Source organism: Sus scrofa, chromosome Y (assembly GCF_000003025.6).
Source record: "Sus scrofa isolate TJ Tabasco breed Duroc chromosome Y, Sscrofa11.1, whole genome shotgun sequence".
NCBI lineage: Eukaryota > Metazoa > Chordata > Mammalia > Artiodactyla > Suidae > Sus > Sus scrofa.
The window spans coordinates 4,639,844-4,656,881 of NC_010462.3; the positions used below are offsets into that span (position 1 = coordinate 4,639,844).

The 17,038-nt window shown below is 52.2% G+C and overlaps 1 protein-coding gene across 2 annotated transcripts in view; it reads left to right on the top strand.

Moving 5' to 3' along the window:
• The window catches only part of LOC100624648 (F-box-like/WD repeat-containing protein TBL1X), an 83,907-nt gene that overhangs the window by 57,442 nt on the left and 9,427 nt on the right, over nt 1-17,038 (top strand). For both annotated transcript variants that reach the window (XM_021080987.1, XM_003360224.5), the window contains 5 exons: nt 558-618; nt 8,396-8,517; nt 13,002-13,076; nt 13,502-13,629; nt 15,325-15,490. In XM_021080987.1, the coding sequence (XP_020936646.1) occupies nt 558-618; nt 8,396-8,517; nt 13,002-13,076; nt 13,502-13,629; nt 15,325-15,490 (552 nt within the window). The remainder of the gene's footprint in view (nt 1-557; nt 619-8,395; nt 8,518-13,001; nt 13,077-13,501; nt 13,630-15,324; nt 15,491-17,038) is intronic.

A 17,038-nucleotide genomic window follows, 5' to 3' on the forward strand; every position in this document is an offset into this window, starting at 1 on the left:
AGAAGTACCCATTTCTGCAGCTTTTCTTTTGGACGGGTTACGAAAACGTGTTTAGATCTGCACCCGTACAGTTTCATGGTTGGGCAGATTCCCACCAGGATTGGTCCTTTTCTGAGTCTCAGGGCTGCTGGGTCCAGGGCAGTAACCCCCACCACGTGTGGCCAGGTTTATAAATGTGACCGTCTGGATTCTCACACGCCAAACACACCGTGGATTCTAAAGACACGGACAAAAAGAATGTCCAGTATCGCACTGGTAGTCCTGTGTTGATGTCATGTTGAAATGTTAATATTTTGGCTACATCGGACTGAAAGAAACAACCGTTAAAAGTAGTTCTACCTTTTTTTCCTGTGTGTGTGTGTATGTGTGTGTGTGTGTGCTTACTGAAAAGTTTCAACTTCCTTTGTGGCCTGCGTGCTATTCATTGGGTAGTGCTGGGTTGAGAGAAGAGAGGGGCCCCCTGCGTTTGCTTGTAGGATACATTTTTCTGGAGAAAACACTCCCCAAGAAAAGTTACTAACGTTGTTTTCTTTTCTTTGTTTTTTTGCGGAGCGCAGACAACAATAATCTGGGATGCCCACACCGGAGAGGCCAAACAGCAGTTTCCGTTTCATTCTGGTGCGTACCTTTAAAAAGGAGATGTATTTTTGTGTTTTGCTAATTCAGAAGTAGTCATCTGAGTCCTGGGAAATGTTCCCTCGCTGGTAGTGAGAAAACCCGTCTCACGAGAAGCGTGGCTCTTAAGGTTTGCAGCACTCGGGTACCAAGTTTGCAAACACTTCAGGGAGCACCTCCCCCCCGCACCCTGACCCCACCTGGGCTCCTTCTGGCCACAGCCCCAGGACGTGGTGTGGGGGCCAGGGGACCTCGCCCGGCTTCAGCTCTTCCCGGGAGGAGGGCTCAGCGTACAGGTGAACACACAGCTCAGACTTCTTCTGACAACAAGATGCAAAGCAAAACCCGCAGAGGGCAGAGTCACCCGGGAGAGACCCAGAGCTTCCAGACGTCGCCTCCTGGTGGAATCACACAGGACCTGCTGACGGCCCCAGGAACAAGCTCTAGGGGCGCGTGCAAACCGTCCTCCACCAGGAAACTCAGCAGAGCCTGGTGCCCAGGGTGGCTCTGCGGGCCTGCCCCCTTGGCATCCTGCACCCCTGGGAGGAACAGGGGGCGCAGCATAAACCACATTGTTTGCACAAACAGTCGAGGCGTGGAAGCCATTCTTCCCAGTCAGGGATGGTGGAAACCCTCCGGAAAATCCAGATGCCCAGACTCGGGCCAAGGGCCCGAGGAGCGGTGTTGGCCCAGGCTGGTAAGCCCTTCCTGTACAATGTGCAGCTGCTGCTCTTGACCCGACTGTGTCTGTGTGTTGGGGCCGCACCAGGCCCCACAGGGCAGCCCGGGGTCTTGGCATCCAGGTTCCCAGCCTCCCACGTGACAGTTCACGTCCCCTGAGACTCAGAGCTGTGGTTAGATGCGGCCTCTTAACCTAAGACAGAGGTGGACACACCGCAGGATGGACAGCCCATGAGAAGACAATCATACAAGCGGGTAGTTCCCGCCTGTCTTCCCAGGAACCAGCTGCTCCATTCTGGGGCATCACGCCATGTGTGGGGTGAGCCTCTACTGCCGTGTCAGCTGTCCCCGAGGGGATGCGTACGAGGGCGTCAGGGGGCCTCTCGGGATGGGTGGTGCCTGGTGATAATCTCAACCCGAGGACTGGCCAAAGGGCCCCCCCAAGACAGCACAGCCCATCTCAGTGCCCAGGGGGTGCTCTATGCCAGAGATGCAGCCCTGCGGGGAGCAGACTGAGGAAGAGCCCTTACTGGCGAGGCCCGTGGCAGATGCATGGATGCCAGCTTCTCTTAGTCCACCTGGTACTTCAGCACCCCTGCTCAAGGCCCACCCAGCAGGTGCTGGTGTACACCTTTCTGCCCTGCACAGGGCGCCCACCTCTGCCATGGCTGTCCCCAGGGCTTGGGGACCTCGTCTGATACACCTGAGGCTGCCCATCATTTTGTTACTGGTGTGGCTTTCATGTAACTCCACTCACGATGGGGAGGTTGGGGAGCGTATCCTGGAACATATCGGCCCCCCCCCCCCCGCCCCGGGGAAACGGACATGACTCCAGGACCAGCATGTGGGCATCCCAGCCCCGGGCGGGGTGGGGAGTAGGCATGTGTACCATTCACCACAGTCTGGTTCCAGGATGTTCCTGTCATCCCGCCGGGAAACCCCTCCCCCATGAAGAACACACTGTCACGCCCACTTTCCCCAGCCCCTGGCAGCACAGTCTGCCTGTTTTGATCTGTGTGTGTCTTCTCCGGGCCAGACGTCTGCGCTGTAGACTGTGCAGATCAAAGCCAGTCTGGTGAATTTCCACCGTGTCTGGCACAAAGCCAAAACCATTCCTCCTTTGATTGTCAAAAAGGATGCAGTGATAAGGTCAGAGGCCTAGAGCATCAGATACTCGTGTGCTGGCCGAATATCTGTCTTGCAGAAAGCTTTGCCTTCTGTTTTTCAGGGGATACGCCCAAAATAATTGATTGTCAGCAAAGTTCCTCTAATGGGTTTATCCTAAGAATTCATTTAGAAAGTCTTTCAGGAGTTCCCGTCATGGCGCAGTGGTTAACGAATCCGACTAGGAACCATGAGGTTGCGGGTTCATTCCCTGCCCTTGCTCAGTGGGTTAACGATCGGGCGTTGCCGTGAGCTGTGGTGTAGGTTGCAGATGCGGCTCGGATCCTGCGTTGCTGTGGCTCTGGCGTAGACCAGTGGCTACAGCTCCTATTCAACCCCTACCCTGGGAACCTCCATATGCCGCGGGAGCGGCCCAAGAAATAGCAACAACAACAACAACAACAAAAAAGAAAGTCTTTCAGCAAAATGTAACATTCAAACCAGTGGGAACTAATCAAACTTACAATCTTCTGCACAGCAAAGGAAATCATTAAAAAAAAAAAAAAAAAAAAGACAACCTACAGAATGGGAGAAAATAGTTGCACACGATGCAATGGACAAGGGCTTCATCTCCAGAATATACAAACAACTCCTACAAATCAACAGCAAAGAAACAAACAACCCAAGTGAAAAATGGGCAGAAGACCTGAATAGACATTTCTCCAAAGAAGACATGTGGATGGCCGACACACACATGAAGAAATGCTCAACATCACTGATTATTAGAGAAATGTAAATCAAAAGTACAGGGAGGTACCTACCACTTCACACCAGTCAGAATGGCCGTCATTAATAAGTCTGCAAATAAAAAATGCTGGAAAGGGAACCTTACATTGGTGGGAATGTAAATTGGTACAACCACTATGGAAAACAGTATGGAGGTACCTCAGAAAACTAAGTAGAGAACTACCATATGACCCAGCAGTCCCACTCTTGGGTGCATATCCAGACAAAACTTTCCTTAAAAAAGATACATGCATGGAGTTCCCGTCGTGGCCCAGTGGTTAACGAATCCGACTAGGAACCATGAGGTTGCGGGTTCGATCCCTGCCCTTGCTCAGTGGGTTGGGGATCCGGCGTTGCCGTGAGCTGTGGTGTAGGTTGCAGACACGGCTCGGATCCCGCGTTGCTGTGGCTCTGGCATAGGCCGGTGGCTACAGCTCTGATTGGACCCCTAGCCTGGGAACCTCCATATGCCGCAGGAAATAGCAAAAAGACAAAAAAAAAAAAAAAAAAAAAAAGATACATGCACCTGTATGCTCATTGCAGCACTGTTCCCAATAGCCAAAACATGGAAGCAACCCAAATGTCCATCAACAGATGAATGGATTAAGAAGATGTGCTACATATACACAATGGAATACTACTCAGCCATAAAGAAAAGCAAAGTAATGCCATTTGCAGCAGCATGGATGGAACTAGAGGTTCTCATACCAAGTGAAGTAAGTCAGACAGAAAGACAAATACCATATGGTATCACTGCTACGTGGAATCTAAAATATGCTGCAAATGAACATATCTACAGAACGGTTTCCGGTACAGCACAGGGAACTACATACAATCACTTGTGATGGAACATGATGGAAGATGATATGAGAAAAAGAATGTGTGTAACTGAGTTGCTTTGCTGTACAGCAGAAATTGACAGAACACTGTACATCAATTATAATAAAAAGAACTTTTTTCCTGCAGTATTCCCCAGAGCATTCCCCAGGTCCGTGAAAGGGCTTTCCATCCCACGGACCACCTCTTTCTTCTGTCCCGAGAGAGCGTCTTGCCTGTAATTTTGCTGCCCACGAGGTGGGCCTGTGCCGTCGCTGGCTGGAAAGTCTTAGGTGTTAGTTACTTGCTTTTTTGAGTTGGGCGTGTGGTAGAGCCTGCCCAAGGCGGAAGGGAAGGAAGGGTGCTGTTTTCCAAGGTGAAGTGCAGGTGGGGAGCACTGCAGGCACAGCTTCCTTAGCATGTGACGGGTTGACCTGAGAAACGGCCATTCTCCTTGGAGGCCTGATGGGGGCGCCCTCCGTCACCCTGGCAGGAAGCCTTAGCTCAGAGCCTGACGGTGGACAGTGCAAAGCATGAGCAAGAGTGGGCTCTCTGGAGGCTGGAGGGATCTCAAGCAGGTTCTGCTGCAGTAAAGAAAAGCCAGTCTCCGCAGGTCATGCTGGTTGGTGCCATTGATATAAGAGTCTCCAAATGATGAGTTTTTTTCTTTGTTTGTTTTTATTACTCAATGAATTTATTACATTTGTAGTGGTACAATGACCATCACAATCCAATTTTATAGGATTTCCATCCCACAACCCCAGCACATCCCCTCACCCCCCAAACTGTCTCCTTTGGACACCGTAAGTTTTTCAAAGTCTGTGAGTCAGTATCTGTTCTGCAAAGTTCAGTCTGTCCTTTTTTCAGATTCCACATGTCAGTGAAAGCATTTGATGTTGGTGTCTCATTGTATGGCTGACTTCACTTAGCATGATAATTTCTAGGTACAAGATATAAAACTTAAACAAGAAGAGATGCAGAATACAATAACTGAAATTAAAAAATTCACAAGAAGCAGCTAACAGCAGAATACAGGGGGCAGAAGAACGAATAAGCGAGGTGGAGGACAGATTAGTGGAAATTACGGATGCGGAACAGAAAAGAGAAAAAAGATTGAAAAAAAAATGAAGAGAGTCTCAGGGAACTCTGGGACAATGTGAAACGCACCAACATCTGTATTATAGGGGTGCCAGAAGAAGAGAGAGAGGAGACAGAAAAAATATTCCAAGAGATAATAGCCGTAAACTTCTGTAACATTGGAAAGGAACCACTCACTCAAATCCAGGAAATGCACCGAGTACCATATAAACTAAACCCAAGGAGGAACACCCTGAAACACATATTAATCAAACTGACCAAAATTAAAGACAAGGAGAAAATATCGAAAGCAGCTAGGGAAAAGAAACAAATCACACACAAGGGAACCCCGGTAAGGTTTTTGGCAGATTTTTCAGCAGAAACTCTGCAGGCCAGAAGGGAGTGGTATGATAATACTGAACGTGATGAAAGGGAAAAACCTCCAACCAAGATTCCTTTGACCCAGCAAGGCTCTCATTCAGATTTGAAGGAAAAATCAAAACCTTCTCAGATAGGCAAGGAGTTCCCGTCGTGGCGCAGTGGTTAACGAATCCGACTAGGAACCATGAGGTTGCGGGTTCGATCCCTGCCCTTGCTCAGTGGGTTAACGATCTGGCGTTGCCGTGAGCTGTGGTGTAGGTTGCAGACGCGGCTCGGATCCCGCGTTGCTGTGGCTCTGGCGTAGGCCGGCAGCTACAGCTCCGATTCGACCCCTAGCCTGGGAACCTCCATATGCCGCGGGAGCGGCCCAAAGAAATAGCAAAAAAAAAAAAAAAAAAAAAAAAAGAAAAAGACAAGATAAGCAAAAGCTGAGAGAATTCAGCACCACCAAACCAGCTTTACAACAAATACTAAAGGAACTTCTCTAGGTAGAAAAAAAAAGGCTGCAACCGGAAACAAAAATGCCATAAAGGACAAGGCTCACCGGTAATAAAAGTATATATACAGTAAAGATACGAAATCATCCATGCACAATTATACCACCAAAATCAGAAATCGTGAGAAGAGGTGGGTACAAATGCAGGACACTGGCGATGAACTTGCAATTAAGAGACCAACAACTTAAAACAATCTCATATATATATATATATATATATAGAGAGAGAGAGAGAGAGAGAGAGACCCTTATATCAAATGAGGAGGTTTTAGATGTGGATCAGAGTGGGGATGGCTCTAGGAGGGGCTGGCGTGGCGATGAAGTGGCACAAGGGAGGCCTTGTGGTGCTGGAACACGGTTCTGGATCCTGGCTGCCTGATGTAGTGAAACTGCAGCCCTGCACACACCATACCCATCACCCCCCTGGGTCTGGATGTTGGACTGTGGGGCCATAAAAGGCAGTCACGGGGTGAAGGGTACATGGGGGACCCCCCTGTAATATCTTTGCAGCTTCCTGGAAATCTACAAGCATTTCAGAATTCAAGCTTAAAAACAAAAGCAAAGTCAATCTTGCTGTGCCTGGAATAGTGCTGTCAAGCCTCAGTGGCCACGCGAGGGACCCTCAGAATAGCTGGGCCCCATTATCTTTCGGTCCCCCACACTGAATGGTGAGCTCATGGTGGGGGGAAGGGGGACAGCCCCCAGAGTCCAGAGCGTCCTATAGACATCTAGGTGGCAAGGTTCAGCAGGCATTAGTGCTTATGGCCAGGCGCTGGTCACCGTCCCCTGAATCTCCCAACAGGTTGCCCCTCTTCCAGGCGTATTGACTACACGTCCGAATGCAGAGACCGGCCCAGGAATTCGTGGTTTGGCTCGTGCAGTGTTGTAACCAAGAGCAGCTGTGGGCTTGGCTCTCTGGCCCCAGGATCCTCCTAGCGACCGAGTGGCTCTAGGTTTTTTGTTCCTCGGGACCCACGGGGCTGTGCTGAAACGCTCTGTGGGGAGGTGACAGAGAGAGGCACAGGGAAAAAGCCAGTGCTGCCTCTCGGCCAAACCCTGCCACCCACACGCTCTGTGCCGGGATGGAGCTGAGGGGGTCCGTCTCTGACGTCGCAGAGGGCAGACGCAGGTGCAGGGCTCACCTTTTACTTAAAGATAGAAGACAGAGGATCCTTGCTGGCTCAGTGCGTTAGGGACTCGGTGTTGTTTCTGCAATGGCTCTGGTCGATGCTGCGGTGCGGGTTCAATCCCTGGCCTGGGAATTTCCACATGCCACTCTTGTGTGGCCCCAAACCGAGGAAAAGGAACATGGCAAACAGGAAGGGGCAATCTGAGTTAGCGTATCCTGAGCAAGTTGGATTCCTCTCCCAACTCAGGGCTGGCCTCTCTTTAAGAAACACGCACGAGGAGTTCCCGTCATGGCGCAGTGGTTAACGAATCCGACTAGGGACCATGAGGTTGCGGGTTCGATCCCTGCCCTTGCTCAGTGGGTTAAGGATCCGGCGTTGCCGTGAGCTGTGGTGTAGGTTGCAGACACGGCTTGGATCCCGCGTTGCTGTGGCTCTGGCATAGGCTGGCAGCTACAGCTCCGATTAGACCCCTAGCCTGGGAAACTCCATATGCCTCAGGAGCGGCCCAAGAAATGGCAAAAAAAAAAGACAAAAAAAAAAAAAAGAAAAAAAGAAACACGCACGAGACACGGTCAGAGATGGAGCAGTTGATGAAGAGCTGATGGGAGGCTTGCAGGTCTTGATCCTCCGAGCAAGGAAGTGCCCGAGAGAACACGGGTGCTGAGAAGAACAAGTCTCCTGGGGAGGTTGGAGAAGGGAGGCGGGCCGGCCCCGTCCCCCAAACCCTACAGAGGTCTTGGAGCCACGGGCCCCTGAGAAGGGCCCAGGAGCCAGAGACGGTGTCCATCCCAAGGCCACTGAGTCCCCTGACAGGGTTCCTGGCAGCTGTAAGCAGCTTCCAGCCGGTAGGGTGCCTTGCTGTGCTGCAGGCGTTTCTTCGGTGGGGATGTCGCCTGCATAGGCTGTGAAATCTTGCTCCTCTCCTCTCTCTGCTCTCCGTGGAGAACAGACCAAATCAGCCCGCCTCCAGTGACACCGTGGGTGCGGGAAGGGGTAGGAGCAGCTGCGTGCTTCCCCCCATCCTGTCTCACCCATGCCCGGGGAGCAAGAGACTCTGTGTGCCCAGGACACACAAAGTGTCCCCGGGCCTCTGTCTGGATGCATCTGGTCAGCCCTGCAGATGTGCAGGGCAGGTCTTTCAGGTGTGTGAGGCATGGAGGCCACATGGACACTGCAAGTGCTTTTTTTTTTTTTTTTTTTTTTTTTCATTGTGTTGCTAGGCTTCTTGACGATGCTGTTACTTTAAGTCCACTGGCCTCTGGGCACACGTGGTAAATGCACATGTCCCCACCCCTTTGCTGCCCCACAGCCCCCGCTCTCGACGTGGACTGGCAGAACAACACTACCTTTGCCTCCTGCAGCACGGACATGTGTATTCACGTCTGCAGGCTCGGCTGCGACCGCCCCGTCAAAACCTTCCAAGGACACACAGTAAGTGCCAACACTGGTTGCAGGGCTCAGGGTCGTGAGAATGTGCTGGGAGGTGGGAGCTGGCGCGTTACGCCTGGGTTTAAAAGATGCTGTGGAAGGAGTTCCGTCGTGGCGCAGTGGAAATGAATCTGACTGGCATCCATGAGGATGCAGGTTTGACCCCTGGCCTCGCTCCGTGAGTTAAGGATCTGGTGTTGCTGTGAGCCATGGTGTAGGTCACAGATGAGGCTCAGATCTGGTGTTGCTGTGGCTGTGGTATAGACCAGCAGCTATAGCTCTGATTCGACCCCTAGCCTGGGAACCTCCATATGCTGTGGGTGAGGCCCTAAAAAGACAAAAAAAAAAAAAAAAAAGAGATACTGTGGAAAAAGTTCCCGTTGTGGCACATTGGGATCAGCAGCATCTTTTCAGTGTCAGGACACAGGTTCAATCCCCAGCCAGCACAGTGGGTTAAAGGATCCAGGGTTGCCATAGCTACAGCATTAGGTCACAACTGCCTGCAACTTGGATCTGACCCCTGGGCCTGGAACTGCATGTGCTTAGAGGCAGCCAAAAAGGGGAAAAAAATTAAAAAAGATACTGTGAGAATGCCTGCTGTGGCACAATAGGTTAAGGATTCAGCATTGCCACAGCTGCAGTGTAGGTTGCAGCTGCAGCTCAGATTCCACCCCTGGCCTGGGAATTTCCACGTGCCTTGGGTGCTGCTGAAAAAGGAATGGAAAACAAACAGGTATTGTAATGCAGACCAGTTAAGCAGCCCTTTGCTGCTTGGGCTGTTGGAGCTGTCCCAGGGGGTAGGCTGATTTACCCACCTGGGTAAGCAGTTAAAAAAAAAAAAAAAAAAAAGGACCAGAGTTGGGCCAGTTGTTGGATTTTGCAGGAAAGACTTTATGGCAGCTATTCTTACTGGGCCACTTTGCTGTACAACAGAAATTGACAGAACATTGTAAATCAATGATACTTCAATAAATAAATAAAGGAGCTATTATTATGAAGACATAAAGGAAAGGCTACTTGTAATGAGTGAATAGATGGGGAATAGCAGCAGAGAAAGGAAAACTCTGTCAAATGGAAATCTCAGAACTGAGATTACAGTGTTTGAAATGAAAATCTTGTTGATGGAGAGATTACAGAAATACCTTTTGTGAAGCACAAGAGCGATTGTAGAACTAGCCAGTCTGAAGGACTGTTAAATGACTGAACAAATGAATAGAGAGGCTTCATGACCTCTGTGGCGATATGAAGCCCTCTGTCATATGTGTGTAATGCAGAGTAAAGAAAAGAGAAAGAAACAGAAAACCTACTTGCAATGATGGCCAGATTTTCCTGAATTTCTTGGCAAAGATCAACACTCAATCCAAGAAGCTCAGACACCAGCCGAATTCTTACGGAATTGTTTTTTTTCATTATTTTTTATTGAGGTGTAGTTGATTTACAAGATTATATAAGCTTCAGGTGTACAACACAGTGATGCACGATCTTTAAAAAAGTATCCTCCATTTATAGTTATTATGAAATTTTGGCTCTATTCCCTGTGCTGTGCAGTGGATCCTCGTAGCTTATTTATTTAACACGTAACAGATGGTACCTCTTACTCCCCTGCCCCCTGTCTCGCCCCTCCCCCTTTTGTCCCCCCAGTGGTCACCAACCACCTGCTCGTTCTCTGTAGCTGAGTCTCCTTCTTTTTTATTACATTCCTTAGTTGGTATTACCGGTCCCTCAGATAAGTGATATCTGTCTTTGTCTGACTGACTTCACTCAGCATCATACCCTCCAAGTCCTTGTTGCTGTAAATGGCCATTGCATTCTTTTTCGTGGCTGAGTCGTATCCCATCGTATATATGTCCCACATCTCTGTCTACTCCTCTGTCAGTGGGTCTTGGCTGTTGTGACTCGTGCAGTATGCACCCTGGGCCGCGTGCATCTTTTCAAGTTGGTGTTTTGGCTGTCTCATCAAATTCTTCAGCATAGCCCTTGAGGGCTTGCTTCCCCCAGCAAACCTCTCTGGTGTCCCCCCCACCCCACCCCTTCCTCCTGGAAGCCCTGCTGGCTTTGGGCATCTCCCACCTGCACAGCTCCCCCCCTTGGCCCTCTCACAGCGTCCCTTGCCACTAACCTCACTGACATCGATTGCAATGACCTTGGCATTTGCCTGTCTCTTTAGTACCTACTTTTTCCAGCTCCCATCCCTATAGGTCCCTGCTTCCCAAAGAAGATGCTTTCAGCGCACAGGACCGGTTGTCCTGTTGACGTCTCATTGTGGCTACAAATGGACCCTGCTCTTTACGTTTCTATTTCTTTTCTAATCCTAAACTGTCCCTGAGCTTTTAACAGGAAGTCTTGGCGGTCCTGCTGTGGCTCACCGGGTTTAAGAACCTCACCTAGTGTCCTTGAGGACGTGGGTCCGATCCCTGGCCTCCACCAGTGGTTAAGGATCCAGCATTGCCGTGAGCTGTGGTGTAGGTCGCAGATATGGCTCGGATCTGGTGTCGCCGTGACTGTGGTATAGGCCTCAGCTCCAGCTTTCACTCAGCCCCTACCCTGGAAACGTCCATTTGCTGCAGGTGCAGCCCCCAAAAGGAGAAACAAATCAGGAAGTCTTTGTGCCTTTCCCGCTGCCCCATTTGGGACTGGACTACCATTGTACCCCTTGGCTCTTTAAATCGGTTTTACTGCAACCCCTCAGCCTGCACCCGACAGGAGCTAAAGCCCATTTCTTCCTGAGACCCTCTGAGCCACTTCCGGATGCTTCCTGGGAATCGTGATTTGGTTGCAGGATGAGGGAGTGGAAGGTCATGCTCCCCCTGGAAGATCAACGCTGATTGGCTGGGGACAGTCGGGGGACCAGCCCCCTCTTCCCAGGCCCTCAGAGGTCCACCCTGGGCTTCTGCTGCCAGCAGTTCCAGTCGGGGCCACCTGAGGTGCCTCTGCCTCGGCTGAGCCTGGCCCAGGCTGCACCCCCGACCCACACCAGCTTCCTGGGGGTCCTGCGGGGCTCGCTTCCCTGTGTGCTCTCACCCTGCAGCCTGACCTCCTCGTCCCCTCAGCTCACCCGCGGGCAGGCGGGCTCCTTAGACTTGCGGCTTCCCTTCCCCCTCCTTCCCCGGGACCCTCCACCATCACCCTCCACCCCATGGAGTCCAGACACAGCCTTGTCGCTTCTCCTCTCCCTCCCTGCAGAACGCAGTGACCTGAGCAAGCAGCCTGATCGTGCAAGTTCTCATCCGAACCAGAGCCCTTAGGAGGGCGAGAGGGACGGGGAAGTTAGCTACAAGTGTAAAGTGAGTTAATCGTTGGGTGGGGGCAGCAGGAAATAGAAACAGTTCCCTGCTGGAACTAGGAGGCCTGAGACCCCCGTGCCTGACTCCGCTCATTCCTCTGGGCACACCGTTCCTCCCGCTCCACTTTCTGCAGGTGACATCTTCCTAAACCCCCGTGTCCCCTTCTCCCTCGCCCGTGGGGAGCATGTATTTGCCGTTATACTCCGGGATTTAGCCTCCAGGTTCCCTGGCCCTGGCACTGGCAGCCTCGTTCCTTCCTGCCCCCCTATGGCCCACCACACCTGCATGCTGGAAGTTTCCACGTGTGCTGAGGTGCTGTGCGTTGTTCACTTGGCTCTTTGCTCTGGATTTCAGCCCCGCCACCCCTGCAGGATTTCGTTTCTCCTCTGGGTGTGTTCCTAACAGTGACCCCTTGTGTCCCCTCTCCCTTGTTCACCTGTGCCTGGCGGAGGATGTGTGTTTAGGTCCCATCGTCTTGGGCCTGGGTCATCAGACTCCTTGTCTCTTAGCATTTCCTCCTCCCCTCAGCACCAAAGGAGAAATGTCTTGAGAGTTAGATGGGGGGGTAGCTGTTGTATTAAAAGTGCGTAGGGGGGTTCCTGTCGTGGCGCAGTGGTTAACGAATCTGACCAGGAACCATGAGGTTGTGGGTTCGATCCCTGGCCTTGCTCAGTGGGTTAGGGATCTGGTGTTGCCGTGAGCTGTGCTGTAGGTCGTAGACACAGCTCGCATCCCGCGTTGCTGTGGCTCTGGTGTAGGCCGGCGGCTACAGCTCCGATTAGACCCCTAGCCTGGAACCTCCATATGCCATGGGAACAGTCCTAGAAAAGGCAAAAAGACCAAAACAAAACAAAACAGAAGTGCACAGGAAAATGACTTTCAAGTCCGCTTTAAAATATCCGTGGTCTTCCCTGGGGTTGCAGGCTGCCCTTATTATTTGTGAATTCATTTGGCTCCCTTCCTGGTTGTGACTTTTCCTTGGAGCAATACCGATGCAGGTGGCTGGTTACATATGGAATGTGACCGTGCGTTCTGTCTAAATGAAGAGGGCGCAGTAAGGAAAGCGGGAGTGTGCACGTGTCTGGGGTGCATTCAGGGTGAATGCGTCTCAGCCTCCGGAGGATGGCGCGCTCCTGCCCCCTGCTGGAGGATAGGGTTACGACGCCCAGGCCTTTATTTTGGAAACCCTTTGCTCTCTTTCAGAATGAGGTCAATGCCATCAAGTGGGATCCTTCTGGGATGTTGCTAGCGTCCTGCTCCGATGACATGACATTAAAGGTAAAGCAGCCTGCAAGGCTGGGCTGTGTGGCCGCAGACAACCCCATACTCAGCGTGGGTCTTAATAGTCCCTGCTTCTCCAGCCAATTATCTGTCGTGAGCCTCTGCCATTCTTCCTCTTTGCAGCAGAGATGTCCTGCAGTTAACTCCTCTTGTCAGTCAAGAGCCTGCTAAGGGCTCTTCCCTTCCTGTGGCCTGCTTTAGGGCGCCCCCTGGCGTCCATCCGGTTCCTCTGCCTGGGCAGCACCTGCCACTTTGCCAGGTGCGCGCACACGCACGCACGCACGCACACACGCACACACAGAGGCAGTGAGCCTCCCAAGGGCCAGACACCTAGTGAACGCTCCCGGGAGGAATGATGTTGCACCATCATCCCCGGATGGAGCAGCCGCCCCTGCTGACCCTCTTCCCCATCTGTTGTCTAGATCTGGAGTATGAAGCAGGATACGTGTGTCCATGACCTGCAAGCTCACAGCAAAGAGATCTATACCATAAAGTGGAGTCCCACCGGGCCTGCCACCAGCAACCCAAACTCCAACATCATGCTGGCAAGGTAACGCCAAGAGGGCCCTCGGCCCCCACTCGGTCCTAAAAGCCGCTGCGCTCACGGGGACAGAGCCAGCAGCAGGGCTGGCAAACGTTAGTCCTGCCCAGAGACACCAGAAACCTCAGCTAAGGTGTCTTGCAAGTGTGTTTACGGCCTTCCCAAGTAAACGAAGAGGTAGCTCGCTTTGAAAGGGCCCCCAGATGGCGCCACGTGCTGCCTCGCTTGAGGGAAGGCGTTTCTTAACCACGAAGCTGGTCAGAGAAGTTGTTACACGTCCAGGCTGCCAGCACTTGGCTTTGGCGAAGGCTTCTATCACGACGGACAAAGGACATAACTCGGCTTGGTCCTTGGGCTTCGTTTCCTTGGCTGCCTTGCAGGTCAGATCTGACCTGACCATGGATACGGTGAACCCCTCAGACGCCTGCATCGGAGGGACTGGAGTCCGTCAAGGCCCGGAATTGGGAGCTGGTTCTCAGGGGCCCCGTGGCCTCCCCAAAACCATGTCACTTGGGCCGCGGTCACGGGAACTGCCTGGTCCCGATGCCCATTGCGTGGAACGCTCCACTCCCAGTGTGACAGTGGATGTTTTTGTTTGGTTTTTTTTAATAAAGTTGAGACGAGCGGGCTGAAGAGATTCTGAGAGTGACTTCCAGGATACTCAGGGGTCTGGAAATCATGATCCCACGAAACAGGGGTGTTTGTTCAGCCTGGGAGACGGGAGACAGGGAGGAAGCGGCAGGGCGGAGGCAGGAGGGGGTGGTGGATGGGTTCTGTGTAGCCGCAGAGAATGGGATTGTGCTGGGAGAGGGCACGGCCTCCTCTTGCCGAGGGAGAGCCCTCTGTCCTTGCCGTGGGGCACGCGGCCTCACCCGGCAGCGAGGACTCTTGCTGCTGAAAAGTGTTCCACCCAAGGCCACCTCTTAGAAAACACTGGAAGGGCTTCCTGCATTAGCTGAGAGCCTGAACCAGAAAAATACAAAGGCAGTTACACTGTTTCAAGTGATTCTCCAGAAATCCACAGCAGTGTCTCCAACCTAGAACACGATAATCTATTTTTGGATGACTTGGAGGGTGCTTTTGTATCCCATGGTACCCGGGAATAAATGAGCTTTGTAGATGACGCGCATAAATGCCACGTGCCAGTACCTGGCAGTGCCTGCAGAGAGAAGGAGCGCCAGGTGAAACAGCTTTGCGGTGTGTCCTGGTCTTTTACATGTGGAAGTGACTAAAACATGCAGCTCCCAGGGGTGTGATTGTATGTCTGGATGTGATTGTGTTTTAATTTGCCTTGGTTTAAAAGTTTTATTCAGTCAGTTTGCTATTTTCCCACACACGGCTCTCGGCGTTACTGGAGCTGTCGACGATGGATGCTGTGCTTTCAGTTGTGGGAGCATTTTAGAAAACGGAGTGAGTGCAGACTTAGGTATATCCTTCGAGTCTTGGGGAAATGCAGAAACAAATGAGTGCGGCTCTCCACTTTCTTCCCGAATCACAGCTCCAGGAGAAGGGGAAGGTTTGTTGGACGGCCGCGGCTTGGTGTTCAGGGGACCTGTGTCACCTTTGAGAAGAGAAAGGGCCAGCCTGCTTTTTGTCCCTGGAAACGTAGGCACTGGGGACGGAGGAGCCGTCGGTCCGGCCTCTTCGGGGAGCCGCGAGGGAGCCACGAGCCTCCGCGGTGACGCTCCTCTCCTGTCTTTGCAGCGCTTCGTTTGACTCTACGGTTCGGCTGTGGGACGTGGAGCGGGGCGTTTGCATCCACACGCTCACCAAACACCAGGAACCCGTCTATAGTGTAGCTTTTAGCCCTGATGGCAAATATCTGGCCAGCGGCTCCTTTGACAAGTGTGTGCACATCTGGAACACGCAGGTAAGCCCCCTGCCCCGCGGCTGCAGCCGGTCCTTTCCGCGAGGAGCCCCGCTCGGTCACGTTTGGGTGCCGCGGGCTCAGCACGGCACTGGGGAAGCCGTGCCTGGGGGCCACCTCGGCCCAACCCGGCTCCCTGGGTGGGTAGGCCACAGCTGGGCACCTGCTGCCTGTGGGTCTCCCTGCAAGGGACACCCGTCCACTCCTGTCCCTTCTTCTGAGCCCTTGGCAGGAAACTGTCCCAATGCCGCCAACTCTTGGGCACAAGCAGTCATGCTGGAAAATCCTAACCCAGACACCTTCCCAGCCACTGTGCTCCCCCATGGCTACCGAGGTCGGGGACCGAGGTCGGTCCTTGCCTTCGAACTTTGCAGGGGACCAGCCGTCTGATGTGAGGCCAGCCAGCCCTGACCACCTGCGTGCCCCCCGGGCTCCTGGGGCTTCTCCGTGGAGCACGTTGCAGAGTAGTGGCCACGTTCGTTGGCTATTGTCAGGGCATTTTGATTTCTTTCTTTCTTTTTTTTTTTTTTTTTTTTTTTGGTCTTTTTAGGGCCACACCCTCGGCACATGGAGGTTTCCAGGTTAAGGGCTAAATCGGCACTACAGCTGCCAGCCTACACCACAGCTCATGGCAACGCCAGATCCTTAACCCACTGAGCGAGGCCAGGGATCAAACCCGCAACCTCATGGTTCCTAGTCAGTTTCTTAACCTGCTGAGCCGTGACGGGAACTCCCAGCATTTTGATTTTTTGAAGGGAAGTGTTTTTGGTTCGGGTAGCAGAGGGAATGTCAGTATCAGGTTATCCTGTCAGAGAAGCGAAAGGAGATGGTGTTTGTGTGCAGGTGGTCCTGTGGTGTCTCTGGCCACACCTGAGGATGAGACAGTTCCAAATATGCCGAGTAGGCGGGCACAGGAGCGAGTGGCGGGTATAACTGTCACGTGGGGCGGTCAGCTCTATGCTCTCCTGTAAGAGCAGCGTGGGCCTGGAATTCCCTGCAGGCGGCTGGGGGCCCCTCGTGTGTGACCTCAGGATGGGTGAAGAGGCCTCCCCTCTCCTGTGTTTAATTTTTTTTTGCCACACCTGTGGCAAGAGGAAGTTCCCAGGCCAGGGATCGAATGCATGCCTCAACAGCAACCCCCACCACAGCAGCGACCATGGAGCCACCAAGGAACTCCTTTTTTAATTTTTTTTCTCCTCTTTTTTTTTTTTTTTTTTTTTCTTCCCCTTTTTCTTTTTTGGCCACTCTGTGGCATATGGAGTTCCCAGGTTAGGGTTCAGAACTGAGCCACAACATGGGGTCCTTAACCCACTGTGCCCGGCCTGGGGTCGAACCTGCGTCCCAGTGCTCCAGGGATGCTGCCAGTCCTGCTGAGCTATAGTAGGAAGTCCCTGTTTTGTTTTTTCTTTTTCTAACCACACTTGAAGCATGTGCAAGTTCCAGGGCCAGGGATCAAACCCCTCACTACAGCAGTTACAATGCCAGATCCTTAACCAGCTACACCACAAGGGAACTCCTTTTTTAAATGTTCACTCTTTTCTTCTCTCCTTT